Below are 23,290 nucleotides of genomic sequence, written 5' to 3'. Positions count from 1 at the left end.
CTGGGGTGGATACCAGAAAATCGAGGTCGACATAGTCCCTGTCCCATGTGGGGCTTACAGTATCCACCCCCATTTTACAGATGAGATCAATTAAGCACAGAGAAATGAAGTGACTTGTCCACGGTGACCCAGCAGACAAGTAGCAGACCAGGGATTAGAACTCATTACCTTTTTACTCCCCAGCCCATGCTGTACCCACTATGCCATGCTGACTACCTAAAGAGCAGTTCTACTATTAAAGAACAAGTGCAGGCCCTCAAACTAAGACATTAACACCCAAAATGGTATGAATTTTAGGTTTGTAAAAACTATTTCTTTCTCATTTCACCCATAAGGAAATTGGACCTGAAATGCCAGGGACTCCAGAGAGATTAATCCACAAAGTCATAATAAAACAGTGAGTGATTCCAGCACTTACTACCTCCAGAAGACTGCTTCTTACATAATTTAACAGCGTCATTCCAAATGCATAGAGATGCTGATGAAAAACACCTGGTAACTTCTGGGAGGGTAACATCAAAATGTAGCGGCACTGAACACTTCAGCACCCTGAAAACTGACTTATTTCCATCAGAACAACTAAATATCACTGAGACTTAAACTCAACCAAGGGATTCAAGGCATAAGGCTAAAACAAATACAATAAAGGTTTCATCCATGCAGATATTGCTCCCATGGAGCTATTTCACTTAAGAAACGGGCAAGTTAGTCATCCATCTGGAAACAATCCCTAAACAGAAGTATTTTCAGATAACAAAATTCCACAGAGACTGCACCAAATTACATTTACAGTCAGTGCTCCCATAATGCATGTTTTCACTTTGTGTTTTGGATAGAATGCAATGACAGAATTAGGGAATGGTCTTCCAACAACACACATCTGTCAGGATACATGCGATGCGGTAACAAGAGAAAAAAATTTGCTCATGGCATCAGACCCCGAGTGAACATTAGATTGCAAGTTTCCTTGTCCCAGGATCATCATATGAAAACTGACTGTACATCATTAAAAAGCTGAGAGGAAAATGGAAAGCTCTTAATGACATGAGAGTCAAATGGGTGTCAGGACTGGGGTGTCCCACTATCTGTTCTGATGAATTATTGGCATCAACTGTTATTATCAAATGCTAGCATCCTGAAAAAGCATTTGGAGATTTTAAAGCACTGATGCACTGTGGCAAATGTCAAGCATTCACTTAAGTCTTAGAAAAAGGGAATCAAACATCAGGTAGCATGACCTAGTGAAAAGAGTATAGACCTGGGAGTCTGAGGACCTGGGTTCTAATCCCAGCTGTCACTTGTCTGTTGTGTGGCCTTAGCCGAGTCACTTAATTTCTCTGTGCCTCAGTTACCTCATCTGTAAAATGGGGATTAAAAGGATTAAAAATCCTGTTCCCTCCAATTTAAGAAGCCTCAGGTGGGACAGGGTCTGCGTCCAACCTGATTATCTTGTATCTACCCCAGCACTTAGTACAGTGCCTGGCACACATTAAGTGCTAAACAAGTACCAAAGGAAAAAAGAAAACTCTTGGAGGTGCTCCATATCCACAAAAAGTCTGGGAAGCAGTTTGGCCTAGTCAATAAAGCTTGGGCCTGGAAGTCAGAAGACCAGGATTCTAATCTTCTATTCTATTCTTTCTATTCTCCATCTACACCCACTCCCTTGGAGAACTCATTCATTTCCATGCCTTCAACTACCACCTATATACAGATGATTCCCAAATCTACACTTCAAGCCCTGATCTGTCTCCCTCTCTGCAGTCTCACATTTCCTCCTGCCTTCTAAATGTCTCTACTTGGATGTCCTCCTGTCATCTCAAACTTAAAATCTCCAAAGCAGAATTCCTATCTTCCCACCGAAACTCTGTTCTTTCCTTGACTTTCCCATCATTGTAGACAGCATCACCATCCTTCCTCTCTCACAAGCCCATGACCTGGGCATGATCTTTGACTCTATCACTGAATCCTGCCTGTTTGACCTTCACAACATAGCTAAAATTCATCCTTTCCTCTCCAACCGCTACCATGTTCATGCAAACACTTATCCTATCCCACCTTGACTACTACAGCTCTACCTGCGGCCTAATGAAGATAAGATACCCACAGAATCCCAGATGAGGGACCAGGTTCTGTTTGGAGAGGGCAAGAAGTGGAGCTTCCATCTTGGCTCCACCTGTCCTCAGAGCAGGGTGAGGACTACCATGTGTCAGACACTTCCCACAGACAGGGAAATGGGGGAAAAGTTGGCCCAGTGCTCCCACTGCCCCAGGACACCAAGGGGGAGGGTGGACTTGGCACCCCCACCCAACTTGGTCCGGGCCCGGGAGGAGCTGTAGTGCCCAGCCCAAATCCCCGGATTCACTCCTCACCCTGCCTGTCTCATGTTCACCAACATCTGCAGGGTTCCTTCTTCCATTTTTACTTACTGTGAGGGTCCACCTGAGGCCAAGATCCCACCCCCACCCTGCCATGGGGCACCCGGACCACCGCCCTCAATTCAACAACTCTTAGATGAGATGCCCTAAGTGCCCATTTGAGCTAGAACACTACAATGGCCAATGCTGAAATCCAAATGGTTCTGCCTTATTTTCACCTGTGGTCCTTTCTAACAATAAATTTCCATTTAAAAAATCCTTTAACCTGTAATCCATGAAAATGTAAAGATGTTTTTATTCAACAAAAACTTCATACAAAGCTTGCAGTTGTTGTAAAACCAGAATTTCCACTGAAACCATATTTTGAATTGTTTTCCAATTTGAGGAAACTGGGGAAAAATCAGGAGTTTCAAGGAGTTGCTCAAATATGTTGACATGGGTCTAAGGAGTAGATATGCGTTGATATTCATTCCCATAGAGTAGGTACATTAATTTTTAAAAGCAAATACATTTTGAAACATCAGTTTTTTAGACATCATGTAATATGTTCATGAAACTGGATAGTGCTGTCTTGTGTCTACCTTACCCCTTTCTAAGGACCGGAGGAGAAATGAACCCGACTTTTGGAGACTCCCGGAGGATAGAATTGGAAATGGATTGACGTCGTGCAAATCTTTAAAAATAGCAAGATTTGATCATCTTTAGGTACGGCAACAAAACACCAAAACCTGGTAAGATACCAGACCTAAGATAATAAAAGAGTATAAGGCACGGAGCAAAAGATAAAAGGAAGAAATCAAACAGGTTTGGCGAGGGGCAAATCTAACCAATTCAACTGCATTTTCTTCCTTCAGCGTGACATACAATGGAGAGAAAGAAGAAATACTTGCGTACTGTCCATGATTTGGATAGAGGAAAATACCCCCAAAAGGGCACGTGAACTACATCCCCGAACAAAGGGAATCAAGAGCTCTCAGAAAACTCTCTCAATTCTTAGGCAATCTAAGATTTCCATTATATCTCAGCCAAACAATACCGGCATTAATCACTACGATTAGTGCTCCTGCAGAAGCCAAGGCACTAAAGTGGAAAGAAGTCAACTGAAGCAGCAATGGTTTAGGTCAATTTGAAGAATTCTCATAAGGGAAGGAAAATATAACCAAACAATCACCTTAGTCCTTTACCCATCAATTGCCTATCCCTTTCTTTGTACTCATCTTACTCTTGCTTATCTCTGATACTAAACTAATAAAAACATGAATTTTAAAAACAGATTTGCTTCATTCAAGTTTATAACAAAGAATAAAGCTCATTAGATAAAGCAGATGTGTAAATGCCAAATGGATTATTTTATAATTAAAAAAACTCTCCAAAACAAGTATTAGATACTTTTTAATTATATAAGATTTAGTTCAAATAATCTGAAATGGTAATGCAGAACAAAGTAAATCTTTGTTGAGAGAGAGAAAATGAGTTTATGCTGGAATGTGCTCTGACCTGAATACCCACTGCTCCCTTCATGATCAATAAGGCTTTCAGGATTTATCACTTCATTAGATGTAGTGGCAATACGAAGCTGTTTGCCAATGTAGTTTCTGCAGGTTATCTTAAAAAAAAAGAATGTTTATTACTTAGTCATCCACTTAGAGATAAAGATTTCAGTTTACCCAACGTTTTCTCATTTCTCATTTGTCAGAATAAAGAGGACCACTGTGATGTTTCATCTAGTCATAGGCTCGGTGGCATTCAATCATTATAAATTTTTTCCCAAAGTGATAACCTGATTTTTCTTTATTCCTTTTGTATATCAGAGCTGGAGGATCATTAGAAAAATGATGAATGGCACCTACCATCAGCTACCTGATAATCTATAATTGACTATTCTTTTGCATCTTCTATTAACCAAGTTAAACCTTTTGGTTTAAAAACTTGGGCTTCTTTTATGTTTCCTTTGAGTCAGGCTGAGCCGGGGGAGTGAGGAGAGTTTCTCCCCCTTCTCTTATCATTTAATACAATTTTTATTTCCTAGGCAGTCTCTTGCTGTTTTTAGAATAAACGTCATCGACAATTCTTTTAGCAAACTCTCTTTCAAATGACATTTCAAGATCTGGCATAAGTACTTTAATGCTTGCCCCATCCCCACAGCACTTTTTAAATTATTCTTTTACTCTACTATTTCTCCTTTCCCTATTCTACTTTAACATTTGTCTCGCCCTGTAGACTGTAAGCTCCTTCTGGGGAGGGATTGTGTCTAATCATCTGTTTTATTTTACTTTTCCAAGTTCTTACTACAGCACTAAATAAATACCATTGACCGAGTGATCGATCAATTGGTGGCAGATTTGTCGCCAGCTTTTCTGCACCACCTCTGGCCCCGTAAGTGTCCAGAAGAGATTCAAGAGAATCGATGCTCCTGAAACCACCTGACGGACTGAAATTTCCACTTGTTTACCTCCTGCATTCTCCCTCACCCCAGAATAAAGAATAGAGCTCAAAATAATGGAGGACTTGAAGATTGGATTTAATAAATTTCCAAAATCCTGCTTAAATAATCTGTTTATGTAAATAAATCCCATAACCATCCTATCATACCATGGATCCCTCACCTATGTCCTGTCTCTGGCCTGGAACTCTCTTCCCATTTGTAACTATAAGACTGTAACTCTTCCCAACTTAAAAGCTTTATTAAAATCACATCTCCTCCAAGAGGCTTTTCCTGACTAAGCCCTCATTTCCTTTTTTCCCCACTCCCTTTGGCATCAACCTTGCACTTGAATTTGCATCCTTTATTCACCCCGTTTTCAGCCCCACAGCACTTACGTACATATCCATTATTTATCGATTGATATTAATGTATTTCTCCCTCTAAGACTGTAAACTCCTTGTGGGCAGGGAATATATCTACCAACTCTGTTATACTGTACTCTCCCAAGTGCTTAAAACAGTGCTCTGCACACAATAAGTGCTCAATAAATACAATTGACTGTGAAACATTTATGAATTCATTAGATGTTACTGAAATTAATATGCATTTATTTGTTGGAAATAATAGGCCTCCACAGCAGAAATCTTGGCTGTGATGGAAACCATAATGTGTTGCATGCTACAGAATTCAACAGTAAAAACCTTACCTTCTCTGTATGATCGGTCTCAAATTTCACAAAATGGGGTTGAGGAATTTCTGGGCCACCAAAAGCCTGCACTCTTTCAATAAGTTGTCTCTGAGCACGTACCAGTATTGGAGTAACTTGTCCTGTGTATTTCTCACTGAGTAAGGGGGAAAAAATATACTGAAGTGTAACTGTCACTGAGGCAGAAGCACAAAGGTTGTAATTCTCATGATCTGCACCCCAGCACTCGGGGTCTCTGGGTAGGGCAGCCCAGTGAGCCCAAGGTCAGTCAATGTCCCTAAATCTGCTTTAGTAAAGAGGAATTCCGATAAGATACTGGGAGAATACAGTAAAGAAAAGTTACTCTGAACAAAGAGGGAGCTAAAAAGGGAGTAGTGCATTTCTCCTGAATTCAGGGAGGTAGCGATACTTTCAGATTGTTAAATAGCTAGAGTTTGGGGGGTTTGCTAGTCCCTTCTCTCCCAGGGAAAGGAACTTTTATCTGGGGATCGCATGGGTCATCGTACAATTTTCCTAACTTTCAACAGCCACAGGGTGTCCCTTCTTCCTGAAGACAGATATGGGAATTATTTTCTAAGGGCCGTATCTGGGAATTTGGAGTGTGCGTGCTGCCTAGGCACTTGAGGACTCCCAATATCAGTTACTATCTGAGGCTTCTGGGTGGAAGTCAAGCTATATGCTGAAGGGAAGCCTTAGAAGTTAGGAAGGAAGCTAGGCGTTTCCTCTAGGCGTTTCCTTCCGGCAAGGGTGACAGGGTAAAGGTTCCAAAAGACCATACTAGTTAAAGCTTTGAGTGCCATCAGTTATTTCCACAAATCATCACTCTAGTAGTACTTACTGTGTAATTGAATTGAATTGAATGGCTATGTGTATCAATGCTTCCCATTTCTCCACTTGGTATAAGATTTGCAAAGTTTTCAATATAAAATCACATGTCCATTTTAAGTCAACTACAGTCACATCATCTAAAGGTTGTTCAAAAGTAAAGGCAGATCCCCCTTCATCATCACCGATGCTCCCAAAACAGCTTGGAATATTGAAGTCTCCTTGTTCATCGACAATCTACAAACAGTGAATATATGGCACATTAGACCTAGATACTATCAATGGTTATGGTATTTAAGTGCTTACTACATGTCTAGCACTGTCCCCGTCTCACATGGGACTCACAGTCCAAATAGGAGGGGGTAGGATTTAATCCCCATTTGGCAGATGATGAAACAGAGGCACAGAGAAGTTAAATGACTTGCCCAAGGTCACACTAAGCAAGTGTCACAGCTGGGATTAGAACACAGGTCCTCTGACTCCCAGGACTGTGCTCTTTTCTCTTGGCTACAATGCTTCTTGAACTGATGATAAAAAGATACCCAAAATAAATTTCATATAGAGTTGGCAGGGACAGCTTTTTTTGCTTCTGCAGAGTGCACCCATAACCCTGATCAGTCACCTTCTAATGTGGAGGTGAGAAGGGGCAGCGGCATTAGGTGAGACAGGTTGGATAACAACGCAGAGCTATACTGAGTGTCTGAGCAGCCCTAATTAAGAACACACTCTGCATTCTGAATAGAGAAGGGACTAGAGAAGGTGGTCTATCATATTCTATTTATTCATTAATTTATTCATTTTTGATCCTTACCTGCAAACACCACCGCAGGAAGAACCAACGTTTTTAAAGACAGTGCTACAGAGCCATATATGCGAGTGCAGCTGAGTGCCCCACTGCTCGACCGATATACGTGCACGCGCTGGGTATGTGAATGTTCTCGATCACCTACCACAGCACTCCACACACAGAAGGTGCTCTATGACTACTGATGAAGATATTGAAAATATGGAGGTAGTGCTCAAAGTGGAATGTATAATGCCAGACCTGCATCTCTCTTTTAGGCCCACTTCCAACCAAATTTAGGGCTGCAGAAAAGCAAGAAATATCTGGGTTCGCATCCCCCAGTGGATCTAGGCCTCACCTCCTGAATTCTAGGTAGGAGAAATGTTAAAAATAGCAATAGCAAGATAGGGTTGATTGTGTTGGAGTCTCCCATGAGGAATGCCAGAAGAGCCTTGGTTCTGAGGATTTCATTACAGTGACAGTGGCTTGCACAGCACCCCTCACACACACTGGTCTTGGCCAGCAGCCGAAGTACAGCAGCATGTTTTCTACCAATCTCCTGGGTCATTAAGACACTGTGCTTTCTTCCCCACCCCTACCTTAAACAATCCCTCAATTCAAACCCATACTAATAATAATAATTCATTCAATCATATTTATTGAGTGCTTATCATGTGCAGAGCCCTGTACTAAGCCCTTGGGAAGTACAACACAATAATAAACTGTCACATTCCCTGCCCACAATGAGCTTATAGTCTAGAGGAGGGAAGACAAATATCAATATAAAGAAAATTACAGATATGTACATAAGTGCCATGGGGCTGGGAGGGGAGAAGAGCAAATGGGGCAAGTCGGGAAGATGCAGAGGGGAGGGGAAGATGAGAAAAAGTGGGGTTTAGTCTGGGAAGGCCTCATGGAAGAGATGTGCCTTCAATAAGGCTTTGAAGCAGGGCAGAGTTTGTTATACACCAACTGTGGGCAAGATAATCAGGTCAGAAATAGATCCTGATCCTCATGCGGATCACATTCTAAGGTATTTCATCCTCATTTTACATGTAAGGAAACAGAGACAGAAATTAAGTGACTCCTCCAAGATCACACAGCGGGCAAGTGGCGGACTAGGAATTAGAACCCGTCTCCAGACTCCCAGGCCCATGCTCTTTCAGCCAGGCCACATCGCTTCTCATGAAACCACCGTAAGTTTTAGAGCCAGCAGCACAGTAGCAGAAGCTAGGGGGAGCTATGGATTGGGACCTGGATTTTTGGGAAAATTTTAATATCCAGACAGAAGAAAGGCTTAAGCTTTTCGGCCCTTAAGAGATAAAGTCTTGAGCCTCAAAATGCTCATGAGAATTGACATCTTCAAGCCCAAGGATTTATTCCTTAAATATGAATTTTAAGATGATCCTTTGCTTTTCAGAGCAAAATCCCCCATAACAAAAACCCCCATCATGATTAAATCACTATGATTATTAAACTAGTAATGTGGTTTAAATCTCAGGACAGGTTGGCAATATTTCCACTAGCCAATGAGACAGATATTTTATTTTTAGAAATATATAATGGTTTTCTGCAAAAGTTTCAGTGAATTGTGCAACATTCTTGTGGAAAAGTCAAAAATTAAGTAAATCGAATCTGAACCTGAGACAAAATTGAATCCTGGTTTACACTAAGATGTACATTTCCAAAAGTGCTTTAACTCATCCATACGACATATATATTTACAGAACTATACTCACCTTCACAGAATTAGTATTTTGAAGATCTATTACCATGTCAAGAAGCATATCTGATGCAAAATAGAATGGTAGCACAAGAGCACAAATTAGAATATCTATGTTAATAGGAAGTGATGCCTGAAGCTGATTTGCATGTTTAACAAGTAAGTGCATGTCTTGGGAATAATTCCAAAGAAGTCGGCAGGCATTCTGTAGCAACGTCCATTGCCTACCACGATGAGCAAGAACCTGCAGCATAAAGATCCAAACAAATAATTTTATCTAGTAATAGTGGTAATAATATATCTATTAAGCACCTCCTGTGTGTGGAACATTGTACTAAGCACTCAAGAAAAAAACACAGTAAGGAATTAGACCAGTTCCCTGATCCCCAAAAGACTCAAAATCCTATGCATAAATTGGGGAGAAGGGAATAGCAGACACATAAGGAAAGATGAAACAATCAAAACAGCATAAAAGACAAGGATAAAGAAAAATACATTAAAAAAAGAAAACAAAAAGAGTAATAGAGTGCTGTGCATAGAATAATAATGATAATAATAATAATAATTACAGTAGTTTTTAAACTCTTACTGTGTGTCAAGCACTGTTCTAAGCAATTGGGTAAATACACATTCAGGTTGGACACAGTCCCTGTCCCACATGAGGCTCACAGTCTTAATCCCTGTTTTCCAGATGAGTTAACTGAGGCACAGAGAAGTTAAGTGATTTGCCCAAGGGCACAGAGAAGAAAAGTAGTGGAGCTGGGATTAGAACCCAGGTCCTTTTGACTCCACTGTCCACCTCTATCCACTAGCCCATTCTGCATCCCTTCAAGTTGCACCTCGATTAGCCCTAAAATAGCCAACTAGGGTCGTCCATAGGTGGAGATCAGTTTAAGAGATGGCAAAGCAACTCTGCCATCTCTCTAACAGCCATTTCTTTCCTCCCACACATATTAGAGATAAGCAGCTGTTAGCAGTGAAGTCTAGATGCTGGCTACTCTACTCCTTCCTGCAAAACTGTGATTGCTAGAAATGATTTTGAGGTTATAAATATAACAAAAGGGTTTACAACTGGATAAAAATTATATGGAAGATCTATCACATGTACTTGCTGAGCCCTTACTGTGTGCAGAGCATTGTGCTAAGCACTTGGGAGAGTATATGTCGGCAGACACGTTCCCTGCCCACAAGAAGCTTACAGTCTAGAGATGAACATGATCCCCTAAAAATTCACACTTCTATTTATTTAAATATCCCAAATTTATCAATGGAGGAATATCCTTTGCTGAAGATTTTTAAGAATAAGCTAGACAACCTCCTTTGGAAAGGACAATCCATAGGATGGATGGGGGAAGGACGATGAAAGGAATGAATGATGAGCTTGGCTAAGTCCAAAAGTCCTATGATTCTCAAAGTGATTAAGATATAGAAAAGGGGTTGTTTTTTTTTTTTTTTTAACATAAATAACATTTTTTCCAGTAATGCTTTCATGATACTTTAACTAATTGATTTAATGAATAGATTGAATTAACACATCAGAAATGCTACATTACCACTGCTCGTCTTAAATGAAGAAAGATTTTGGAGAAATGAGCTAAAAGATTAACTGTAGTTGATTGGTCCAGGATCAAGGGATGAGATGGGTCACTGTCATTTGTCATATGGCTATCCACTTCATCCATGTTAGAGCCGGGGTAAAAAAATTCAGGACAGTCTAAAGACAAAAATAGCATCTACATTAAATTCCAGCTAACTTTTAACTTGTCTCTAAGCTATCAGTCAATCGGTGGTACTTATCGAACCCTTACTATTTTCAGAGTAATGTATTAAGCGCTTAAAAGAGTACAGTACCAGCAGAGCCAATCCCTTACAAACACATTTTATAACAAATGTCTACCCTGATAAAATTAACAATAGCATATTGATCTTCTCCTAGCTTAGCGATTTGCTTCAAATTTGGGTCCAATTTGTTAGGGAGACTTAATGTTTGTAAAATAATGCCTTAGAGAGAGTCCTTTTTCCTATTCAGCACTCACTCTTCACATAAAACTGCTTAATTCTGAAATGCCGAGAGTTACATTCAGCAATATTTTTCCTCTTGTCTGGCAGAGAAAGCATGTTCTCCCATTCTTTTGGTGCTCTGAGATCAAAAACCTTGAATTCTCACATAAAAGTCTGCTTTGAAGGAAGACTGCCAGAAACCACCTGTTAAAAACATTCTAGACAAAATTAGATGGAACATTTAATACAATTTACACTGACTTTTGTAACAGATCTTTTTTGGTACATGTTAAAGGCTCACTAGGTGCCAAGCCCTGAACTAAGCACTGGGATAAATACAAGATAATCAGGTTGGGAACAGTGTCCATCTCACATGTGGCTCACAGTCCAGGTGGGAAGGAGAACAGATATTGAATTCCCATTTTACAGAGAGGTAACTGAGATATAGAGAAGTTAAGTGAGTTGGCCAAGATCACATAGCAGACAGGTGGCAGAGCCGTGATTAGAACCCAGTCCCTCTGACTTCAAGTTCTATGCTCTTTCTGCTAGGCCACGCTATTTAATAATGTGATTTGTTAAGCACTCACTATGAGTTAAGGACTGCTCTAAGCGCTGGACAGTCAGGTCTGACACAGTCCCTGTCCCACACAGGGCTCACAATCTAAGTAGAAGGGAGAACAGACATTGAATCTCCATTTTACAGATGAGGCCCAGAAAAATTAAGTGAACTCAAGGCCCAAGGTCACACACAGCAAGCACGTACTTCCTTTTACTTCTCTCATTCCTTTATAAAGCAGGCTGTGCTGCAATTAATATCAAGAAATCATAAAACCCCGATAAGCACAATCAGCCCAGGAAATGTTCACCGAACCTCCCCGTCCCCACCACTGACCAGATGGTTTTGGGCCAGGGCCTGTGGTCCATCAGCTGTGGGGTTGCAGTATCACATCTGAGTCTACTTTTTATTTCCTCTCGATCTCATTTTCTTTTGACTCTTGCCTGGGAGCTGAAAAAGGGGCTGCTTTATTTCTCCCTTGGTTTCGGACAGAGTCCGTTGGAGAAGACTGGCTGGGGCTAACATGTGGGGAAGAATCCTGTGCCTAGAGATCATTCTCCTCCACCACCCCAACCCCACCACAATTTTCTTGCCCCATCAATGAATTTCACTGGTACATTGAAATACATTTCCAATATTAACATCTTTAGTTGGCATTCCTCTGCCTTAAAAAAACTCTGCATGCCATCATGTAAACTCACCTGTGGGCAGGGAATGTGTCTATTTATTGTTCTATTGTACTCTCCCAAGCATTTAGTACATTGCTATGCATAATAAGCTCTCAATAAATGCGACAGAATGCAATACGATCGAATGGGAATATGACTAAATTAGCTTTTAAAATGTAGGCGAAATCAGTATTGTCTATTACCTGATAACCATTTGCCTTTTTTTTTCTTTAATGGAAGAAAGGATGCTATTATAGTTTTGTAGTTCTCCAAATTTAAATTTGATCCTTCCACCAGCAGTGAACCAGAATTATATAGTGAAAATAGATCAGGGTCTAAAGTTTGGTAACTACAGAAATAAAATGAAAAATAAACTTTAATTTATTTATCCTTCATGTTTTAAATGTTTCCAAGAGTTACACAAAGATGTTCAAAGAAATAGAGCAAAAGAAAATCAGCATCATTTTCAAAACCAAAAGTACATCAGTTTCAGGCTAAATTTTGGATTTAATTGGAAGTTAAATGAGTTCTTCCTACAATTTCTAAACTGCAATTGATAACATTTGCCTTGGTTACACCACAATTTAGTTTTCACAACCTCTTGGGCCAAATCCAATTTCTTAAGCAAGACTCTCCAAACTGACCCTAGATTAAAAACTAGAGAAGAAAGTGGAATCAAATTGGCAACAATGAAGAAAATTTTCAAAAAGATTTAATTTACAAAATAATTTTCAAATGATAGGTTCCTTTCAGAGAGCCTTGTAAAACTATTACTTGACTTGAAATCACCAAAATACGATAAGCTACAAGTTGCTATATTATTATTGTTATTCCACTGTGCGGATGGGAAAAACACAAAGAAGGTATTAGCTTTCTCACAAAGATGGCTAGCATCTCAGCAGGAATGATAATTTATGAGTTCTTGGGTTCACCTCCTAGGCTTGGAAGACAGATTAGATGACCGACTCAGGAATGGCCAGTGTACAAGAGCTGTGTAGTTTGTTTTGCCCCAGCAGTATTTGCAGATCATTTTCATTCAATTCATTCAGTCAGTCATGTTTACTGAGCGCTTACTGTGTGCAAAGTGCTGTACTAAGCACTTGGGAGAGTACCATACAGCAAATGGACACCTTCCCTGTCCACAGTGAGTTTATGGTCTAGAGGATATCATCATCAGGATATGCTGTATTATCTAACTGCTATCTACAGTTGGACTTTGAGTAAAAGATTGTGTACCAACAGGTACATGGAGTCAGCAAAGTAAATGTGGGATGTTAAACACAGAAATTTTTCTTAAACTAGTTAGTTTATGAGTTGTGTGCCACCCATACTGTTGGAGCTAGTGGGTATTTACATAATCCATGAAAAGAAGGGCCTTACTGCTTGTTATCATTACCTATCACTGTCTACAGAAGACCCAGATAGCTTTCCCCCCTCCACATGGAGAGGGAAGCATATGGATGAAAATAAGCAGCAGCAGGTAAAAGTCCATGGATGGACAAGCAAACTTGATGGGGTGCTAAGCCTGGATTTCAGCTCAGAGAATGGTAAGCAAACCTTAGACACATTGGCATTTATGACGACATTTGATTTTTACATTCTTTGATATCATATGGGTGCAGTAACAATAACAACAACTACAGTCTTTGTTAAGCACTTACTAAATGTCAAGCACTGTACAAAGCACTGTGGCAGATAGAAGATAATCCTGTTCCACCTGGGGCTCATGAGTTCCCATTTTACAGATGAGGAAAATGAGGTACAGAGTAGTTAAATGATTTGGCCAAGATCAACACAGGACACAAGTGAGAGCTGGGATTAGTTAAATGATTTGGCCAAGATCAACACAGGACACAAGTGAGAGCTGGGATTAGAACCCAGGCCCTCTGACTCCCAGGCCCGAGATCTTTCCACTAGGCCACACTACTTCTAACGTAGCTATCTACTCTAAGGTGGTGTACTTAAAGCAGATATGATCTTTGTGATTTTATTTAATACTAGAATCAACTTTTAGACTATTAAGCTCATGTGGGCAGGAAAGGGTTTAAGTAACCGTTATTTTGTACTCTCCCAAGTGCTTAGTAGAGTGCTCTGCATACAGTAAGCGCTCAATAAATACCACTGATTGACTGATACAGCTTTAATAAAATACTTCGGGGCACCCATAACCATAATGAGACCCCAGTATACTTTAGGAGGGCTTATGATTCCCTCCTAGCAGAGCTACTGGCCCCATTATAGTAGCAGACCTAATTCCCACTACTTTCTGAGGCTATTTTGAGTCACGGGCTATGCATAATGATTTCCTTGAGCAATCTCTCGGTGCTCTAGCTAGAAAATATTGCCAGAGGAGCAGTGAAGGATGGCAATAAGCCTGTGGTTAAGGGTCAGGAGGGAAGAGTGGAGGAGGACGTTTGAAAGTAAGCGAGCAGAAGCTAGAGGTGGTTAGCAAAAAGGTACAGCAGAAGATGGAGAAGGAAAAGAGGGAAATAGACAAAGAGATCAGGGGAGATGAAAATGCAAGACTCCCATACATATTTCATGGTTATCAGCTAATCCATATGGAATTCCTAGCAACATGATTAAAGATCTTGTAGTTTAAAAAATTTACTCTACCTGATCATATTTTGTGAATTATACACTTTAATATTTGTAGACTCTTCTAGTTGTTTTCTAAATACATTGAAGTGTGCCATTGCCAGATATATGTTCATCTGAGATCTCCATGGCATTTCCTCAATCAACAACTGATGGAGTCTTTTTCTTTTCAAGCGGTTTAGTATAAATCGACTCAATAATTCGATCAGAATTCTGGAAGTCATTTTTCTGCCATCATTCCTTGCGTACCGATCCAGGAAGAAAATTTTCAGAGTTACACAAACCATAAATCTAGAAACTCTCATCTATCTAATAACGGAGAACGAACAATAAGTACAGTAAGTTCAAAATTAATCAGAAAAGTCAGAATCACATACATCCTCTTTAAGAGTTAGAATAGCAATATTTGACACTATATTAAGCCATAGAAGTTTACTCTGTAAAAGTGAAGATAACATATGCAGTTTAGATGGTTGCTATTCAGTGAGTTTACATGCCCAAGGCAGTGTACAAATACCTGAAAGTAATAAGGTGAATAGACTCTCTAGTAATCTATCAGGTATAAAAAATACCCATAGAAACAATCAGACAATATGGTCTAGTGAAATAGCATGGTTTTATATGATACAATTTTGACACATTCCTGCTATTTTTCTATCCCAGTAATGGCTGCCTGGGGAACCTGTCCATTCCCAATTCCCATGTGAATATTCACGGATTAGACTCTGAAGAATTTTCTTTTTAGTTTAAATATATTTAGGAAAAATCCATTTGAACAAGAGCTTTCCTCAAAACAAGGGAAGAGCTTCAATCTTAAAACTTCATGACCAAGAACTGGATGAAGGAACTGATTATACGGACAGTCAGGGCCTGATTAACCCAGGGGTATTAAAGGCCGCAGCCCCTCGGGTAAGAGGAGGGGTCCAGTCACACCCTCACCCTAAAACACGCACCAAATGTCTCTGCTGCTTCAGAAGATAATCGATAGGGACCACCACTTGAGACATTATGAAGAAAAGCTAATGAACATGAACAGCATCAAAGGAAGTATGGGTGGGGTCGGGGGGGTGGTTAGGAGGCAGGGAGTGTACAGAGGTTCTCCCTTCTTCCCACCTCCTCTGCCCCCTCCCCACCCCCCACCCCCAACCCTGGACAAGTTCCCTCTGGTGCTGTGCATTTGCAATAGTGGTAATGATGATCATAATAACAATGATAATAATAATAGTACTTGTTAAGCACTTACTACGTGTCAAGCTCTGCACTAAGCTCTGGGGTGAACACGAAATAATCAGGTTGAACAAGGTCTCTGTTTCACCTGGGGCTCACACTTCTTCACATTATAAAGGGGAGGAGGGAAGACCATAAAGGGACCCGCTTTTGAAGCTCAGCTCCGAGACCAAGTTTCTCCTGTGGCCACCACCGCTCCACCATATCCTCTCTCTTAAGCAGAGCCTCGGGTACCAAGTAGCAAGAAAGTCCAGTATTGAGCTCTGACGTTAGTGGTTTGCAAAGGGCCATTTAAACTATCTTATCCCTGCCAGATACATTGCTGCCAGAGCTCTGAGTGGCCACAAATGAAAGAAGAGAGCACAATTTTTTTTTAATGTACAGGACTCATTTACATCTGAAGTGAGCACGGTATGGGGCTGATGTGGTACCATAATGCCACAACGCAGGCAGAGGTTACCTTAGTAGCCACTGAGGTCATCGCCCCCCAAGTTGGCCGGCTATTTCTGAGGATTCCTCCAAGGCCTGTCCATCTCGCAAAAGGTCCTCTATGGTTCTTCAATCAGAAACCTTCACCGCGATGATGGAGCCCTTTCATTCAACCGTAGTTATTGAGCGCTTATGTGTGCAAAGCACGAGGCACTCCCTTCCCTGCAGAACCAGAAGAACCACCCAGGTCCCCCGAGGCCCAGACTTTGCTCTCTCCACTGCACCAAGAGCCGAGTTTATATTAATGAAACGGTAGCCAAATTCTCTTTGTTAATCCAGGAATCACTCATCCATTTGGCCTTAAGGCTCCAGGTCTCAGATCCCAATCCCTTGAGTTCTAATCACATAGAAAACTCCTGCTATTTTATGTCTTTTCAATTTTTATGTAATGTTTAAAGATTTCACTGGATTAAATGCTCACCGACTTTATAAATTAATCTAAATTATATCCTCTAAGCAACTCAGTTCCTGCATCTTCAAAGCCTGAAGCTGTATCTTATAAACCCATTATCCTCATTTACATTTCATGTGTTTGGGGACAGTAACCTTAGCTTTCCTATTTATCTCTGCCAGAAATCCATGAACTCAATTTATCCATCCTTGACTAGAGTTACATTTGCTCCGGCTCTATCTACCATTAGCCAAAACACCAAGTAGGAGAAGCTGGTCTTTTATTTTTATCATTGCTTTCTATTTGTTTTAAAAACAACATTTTTTTAAAGAACAGATTGAGATTTCTTTCAGGGTTGAGGAGAAAACAAGATTAAAAATTTGATTCTCTAAAGAACACACATTTTTAATCTATCCACTAATCTACTCTCAAGGACTTCTCAAACATTAGTTAAAATGGGTACGATGCCTTCCAGGATGCTTCCGATGCAAATTTTTAGGCAGAGGTATTTGAGAGCAAGGCCATGGCTGGAAAAGGACGAGGTCTTGCTCAGGGAGAACTGGCAGAGGAAATTCAATTTATGAGCTCCCTGGGTTATGATATGCCCGTCTGCTTGCTCCTTTGAGCCAAAGTCAGGAAGTTCCCTGAATTCAACTATTTCTCTGCTTAAATTATACCTGAGGTTAAAAGAAAACCGGGGGGAATTAATTTGAGATAACTCGGAGTAAATTATTTTATCCAGCCACTTTTTTAAGCAAAACCACGTGGAGAGTCCCATGGTTTTTGATTTCTGATAATCATCAAGCTAGTCCCTTGCAGCTTTGAACCACAGTGGCTTCAAATATCATCTTGTAAATCTCAACCTTGGTATTTTATGTTACTTTGGATGAACTCCTGACATTGGTTGTTATCTGGTTTGACCAGAAACCCTGGGGCCTTCACAGAGCTCTCAACTGAGTTCTGGCGGGTGCTTATAATCATACATTCTCCTTGGATCACTCTAAATAAAAGAAAGTTCATTTTGGTCCTAGTTTGGGGTATTCAGTTAAGAGGTCTCAATTTCAACCCCATGAGAAGCAAGGATTTCTGACACTAATAAATAGCTTAGGACATATCTCTTTCTAAAATTGTCATACTTGATGGGATTCTGCTCCTTTCCATTTCCTCAGACCCATAACTATTTTTCCATGCCAAAGTAGATCTCAGATTGAAAAATTTTAAACCTATTATGTTAATTACCATAGGCGATTTGGAAAAACGCTTAAGCTCTCCCAGAGTAAAGAACAAAAAGAAGTACTAAGATACCAATATCTAACAAGCTCAGAGTTATGGACGATTTTAACACTATAATAGTGAGCAAAAAAAAAATTTTATAGTGTTTCTTAAGCACTTAAAATGTGTCAAGCACTGTTCTAAGTTCTGGGATAGGTAAAAGTTAATTAGGTCGGACACAGTACCTGTCCCATATTGAGCTCACAGTCAAAGTAGGAGGGAGAACAGGTATTTAATCCCACTTTATAGTTGAGGAAACTGAAGCACAGAGAAGCTAAGTAAGTTGCCTAAGGCCACACAGAAAGCAAGTGGCAAAGCTGGGATTGGAACCCAGGTCCTTCAGATTCCCAAGTCTGCGCTCATTCAACCAGGCCATGCTGCTTCAACATTTACATGTTCTTCAAACAATGAAAAATGTCATCAAGATAAACGGGATCGGAAAGCTAAATAACACTGGTCTACTCCTACTCAATATTCATTTGTTGTTCTCGCTGTCAGAGAAAAAAGACATCTACAGGAAGCCGGTTAACAACCAAATAGCAGAACGGTTTGCTACCTCTGGGTTGTCTCTTGCTGTTTCCCCTAATTCCCCCATGCTACTCGCTGTTTCAACAGTTCTCCAACTTGTAGCTTAACTGAAGCTTAGTGTCACAGTAACAATCACTTTCTTGTTGTGGAAACAGTAGAAATGGCAAAGGAAAAAAGTGGGCAATAGAATTATCACAAAATCCAGATGGAAGGAGTCTGAATAATAATAATAATAATGTTGGTATTTGTTAAGCGCTTACTATGTGCAGAGCACTGTTCTAAGCGCTGGGGTAGACACAGGGGAATCAGGTTGTCCCACGTGGGGCTCACAGTCTTAATCCCCATTTTACAGATGAGGTAACTGAGGCCCAGAGAAGTTAAGTGACTTGCCCACAGTCACACACCTGACATGTGGCAGAGCTGGGATTCGAACTCATGACTTCTGACTCCAAAGCCCGTGCTCTTTCCAATGAGGTTGGAAGTCTCACTGTGATTATATTTGCTATTCGAGTGCCATTTTGGAAAAAGTTACAAACACCACAAAATTGTACCAAACAAATTTGATTATCAAATTTCATTCAATTTTTACATGATGTAATTAAAAGTAGGCAAAACTCAAATTTGAGTTCAATGTACTTACTTTTCAAAATCTTGACTTGAGTATCGTTTGGTATGAAATTCCCTTGATTGTCGTCTTTTTGTAAGAACTGCTGTCTCCGTTCTACTTGCTTTTTTCCAACTCGACTCCACACTCTTAAAAACAATTAGAAGAGTTATTTTAAACTCTAAATATTCTCTAGATATACTCAGAGCAGTTTCATAATTTGCACCTAAAATGAAATACAGTTTTTTTTTTAAATACATTAAGATGAAATTGCCTATTTCATGTAATTTTAAAACTTCCGTATTTGTCAAAAGGGTATTCATGATAAAATAACCGTACAATTACCCTAAAACCTATGTTTCATGATACCATTGGTGCATAATTATATTTCATTATCAATTTAGACTGTTTAGTTTTCACTAAATTAAGCTTCACTATATTATCACTAATCTAAATTATACTAAGCGCTATGTACACTTTCCTCTCCTCTGCCACTGCTTTTCAGAATGAGAGAGCAGCCATTTAAGCTGACTTATCAGCTTTCCTTTGTGATATTTTACCAGCCTGGCCTGCGGCCACTTCCTTTCTGTTGAGTAACAATTTGTAACTCAGAACGTGGGGAGAAAATGGGCTTTTAAAAAGATCTCGGAGTCAGTCTTTTACACATTTTTGTTGTAAGAGAGTGTTCGGTTACATAAAGAAGAATTTCTTGACTGCTAAGCTAGTGAAACATTGGATAAGACCTCGAAAGGATGAACGGAATTTCTCTTTCCAGAGATATTTAAAAAAAGAATCACCAACCATCTGCTTCGTATGATTGAGGCATTACTCCAGGGAGCACAGAGCTGGACCTGATGATCTCTCAAAGTCCTTTCTCACTCCTTCATCCTGTGATTCTCTTCTATAAAACTGATGCTAATCATTAGCAAGTCCAACTCTGTTATCTGCTCCTCAGTGAAGGATGAGATTTAGCTCTTCAATCTTCTTGGGACCCTATATGGACTTCAACTGAGGCACACAGAGAAATGTCCCTCTTTGTATACAGTTTAATGTTTCTAAGTAGCTCTTTGTACTGACATATTACAGATGCTATATACTCCCATTTGGGAGATTACCCAGGGCCACTTTGACATGGTAGAGGTTGAATTGCTGGTAGATTCTGACTCTGGTGGAGTCATCACTAGTCTGCTCCCATTCTGATATCTCTTTATTACACATTAGGGAGATGAGTGAAGGGAAATAATGCAAATTGTTGGAAAAATTTCCCCCTACTCATGCCTGCTGACAGCAAAAAATTAGGGGGAAAAGGATGTAGACTGCTCCCTTTATGCAGTCTCAGGAGGGAACACTGCAGTACCCTCAAGAGCTCCAGCTGGGATAATAGGGGGGTCACTGTTTGAGTTACTTATACAAAGATTTGATCATCTTTGCAATATTATTTTTCTCATGGCTCACTGTCATCTACTTATTAAAAATTACGGCATTGCTGTGGTTGTCTCATTCTGAAATATGGCTGTGACATTTATGAAATTTCACAAATGCCACCTGGAAAAAACCTGAAACCTATCTGAAAATTGGTGATTATAGGACTGAGCCTACAAAAAGGTTCAACTCAATGCACCAGCCACAGTAAAATATGGCCATCTGCTATAGCTTATAGATGACAATTCAAGTTGTCTCCATTAACACTTAATGAAATAATATTAAGAACCGAGAGGAATAAACAGTGCTATTCTTATACTAAAATACCTTCCCAATGAGTCAGGAAAGGAGGGAGTCAACAGAGGTCAAAAAAGGAAAAGTTAGGCAGAGTATAGGTTCAAGGAAAACATCATGCTGAATAAATGCCAATTAATTTTTTTAAAGCAGTTAATGAAGCTATTTTTTCTCTTTATCTCATGCCTATCCCTAGAACAGGAGAAATTCAAGTCCTTTCATAAAGATCATAAAAAACAACTCTAGAGATATAAAGATGAAGCTACAAGTAGGAAAGGGGATAAACTGGAAAGAGGGAGCTATAAAGACATTTTGAAATACAAAGCTGACTGATGGGGGAAGGAATAGAGCAAAAGAGGTGGTAAATATGAGTGATGTAAATTTACCTTACAATTCTACTCACATTGAGAAGGTAACCTTACCCATAAATAATACAGGAACCCTTTAGGTTTCACCAGAGCAGTCCTGAATTAGGGTCCCAATCTACTAGAAAGACAAACCTCTTGCTCAAGTGAGAGCCGGACGAGAAGCAGGCCCGACTGTTGTATCCTCAAATAGATTCTCCTCCTGACATTACACTTGGAGGCTTTTTTGTAGAAAATGCTTGAGTCCAAGGGAACCCCCAAAATAATGAGTTATTTAATCATCAAGAAGTACACATAGAAGAAAATGAAAAAGGAAGAAAAAACACTCAAAACAAGAGAGCTAGTGAATATTATAAATCCATTAACCAATGATGTAAAAATAGTGCAATTTAGGTCTGTTACCCCATAACAATGACTTTAAGATATGTATTTTTATGTCTGTCACCCCTATCAAAATCTAAGCTCATTTGTAGGTGGATAATTTGTCACTTGTCTGTTAGGTACTTGGCAAGCACTTATTATAGTGCATTGCACACAGGGGGCTCTCCATAAATCCTACTAATTAGTAGTAATAGTTGGGCATTCAACACTGAGGCATTCAAATACCACCACATCAGGATATATAAACTATAAACTGTCACATTTAACCAGTAGATGTTGAGCTACTTATCACAGTGCCTGATACAACACTTAGAAATATTTTCTTTCCTGGATTTGAATTCTGTATTTTATGCTATTTTTAATCATTCATTCATTCATTCAATAGTATTTATTGAGCGCTTACTATGTGCAGAGCACTGTACTAAGCGCTTGGGATGAACAAGTCGGCAACAGATAGAGACAGTCCCTGCCGTTTGACGGGCTTACAGTCTAATCGGGGGAGACGGACAGACAAGAACAATGGCACTAAACAGCGTCAAGGGGAAGAACATCTCGTAAAAACAATGGCAACTAAATAGAATCAAGGCGATGTACAATTCATTAACAAAATAAATAGGGTAACGAAAATATATACAGTTGAGCGGACGGGTACAGTGCTGTGGGGATGGGAAGGGAGAGGTGGAGGAGCAGAGGGAAAAGGGGAAAATGAGGCTTTAGCTGCGGAGAGGTAAAGGGGGGATGGCAGAGGGAGTAGAGGGGGAAGAGGAGCTCAGTCTGGGAAGGCCTCTTGGAGGAGGTGATTTTTAAGTAAGGTTTTGAAGAGGGAAAGAGAATCAGTTTGGCGGAGGTGAGGAGGGAGGGCGTTCCAGGACCGCGGGAGGACGTGGCCCAGGGGTCGACGGCGGGATAGGCGAGACCGAGGGACGGCGAGGAGGTGGGCGGCAGAAGAGCGGAGCGTGCGGGGTGGGCGGTAGAAAGAGAGAAGGGAGGAGAGGTAGGAAGGGGCAAGGTGATGGAGAGCCTTGAAGCCTAGAGTGAGGAGTTTTTGTTTGGAGCGGAGGTCGATAGGCAACCACTGGAGTTGTTTAAGAAGGGGAGTGACATGCCCAGATCGTTTCTGCAGGAAGATGAGCCGGGCAGCGGAGTGAAGAATAGACCGGAGCGGGGCGAGAGAGGAGGAAGGGAGGTCAGAGAGAAGGCTGACACAGTAGTCTAGCCGGGATATAACGAGAGCCCGTAATAGTAAGGTAGCCGTTTGGGTGGAGAGGAAAGGGCGGATCTTGGCGATATTGTAGAGGTGAAACCGGCAGGTCTTGGTAACGGATAGGATGTGTGGGGTGAACGAGAGGGACGAGTCAAGGATGACACCGAGATTGCGGGCCTGCGGGACGGGAAGGATGGTCGTGCCATCCACGGTGATGGAGAAGTCTGGGAGCGGACCGGGCTTGGGAGGGAAGATGAGGAGCTCAGTCTTGCTCATGTTGAGTTTTAGGTGGCGGGCAGACATCCAGGTGGAGACGTCCCGGAGGCAGGAGGAGATGCGAGCCTGAAGGGAGGGGGAGAGGACAGGGGCGGAGATGTAGATCTGCGTGTCATCTGCGTAGAGATGGTAGTCAAAGCCGTGAGAGCGGATGAGTTCACCGAGGGAGTGAGTGT

At 40.7% G+C, this 23,290-nt stretch overlaps 1 protein-coding gene across 1 annotated transcript in view; it reads right to left on the bottom strand.

The window, feature by feature from the left end:
• Nucleotides 1–23,290, bottom strand: part of CFAP54 (cilia and flagella associated protein 54) — a 174,323-nt gene that overhangs the window by 82,970 nt on the left and 68,063 nt on the right. Inside the window, exons 33-40 of the mRNA XM_029078670.1 lie at nucleotides 19,209–19,321; nucleotides 14,680–14,901; nucleotides 12,267–12,412; nucleotides 10,392–10,552; nucleotides 8,855–9,082; nucleotides 6,345–6,568; nucleotides 5,507–5,642; nucleotides 3,873–3,981 (exon numbers count right to left, since the gene is read on the bottom strand). Of these exons, the coding sequence (XP_028934503.1) occupies nucleotides 3,873–3,981; nucleotides 5,507–5,642; nucleotides 6,345–6,568; nucleotides 8,855–9,082; nucleotides 10,392–10,552; nucleotides 12,267–12,412; nucleotides 14,680–14,901; nucleotides 19,209–19,321 (1,339 nt within the window). The remainder of the gene's footprint in view (nucleotides 1–3,872; nucleotides 3,982–5,506; nucleotides 5,643–6,344; nucleotides 6,569–8,854; nucleotides 9,083–10,391; nucleotides 10,553–12,266; nucleotides 12,413–14,679; nucleotides 14,902–19,208; nucleotides 19,322–23,290) is intronic.

The sequence above is a fragment of the Ornithorhynchus anatinus genome, chromosome 14 (assembly GCF_004115215.2).
Source record: "Ornithorhynchus anatinus isolate Pmale09 chromosome 14, mOrnAna1.pri.v4, whole genome shotgun sequence".
Classification (NCBI taxonomy): Eukaryota; Metazoa; Chordata; class Mammalia; order Monotremata; family Ornithorhynchidae; genus Ornithorhynchus; species Ornithorhynchus anatinus.
The sequence above is the reverse complement of the archived record's forward strand: the minus strand, read 5'-3'. Positions and strand labels throughout refer to the sequence as shown.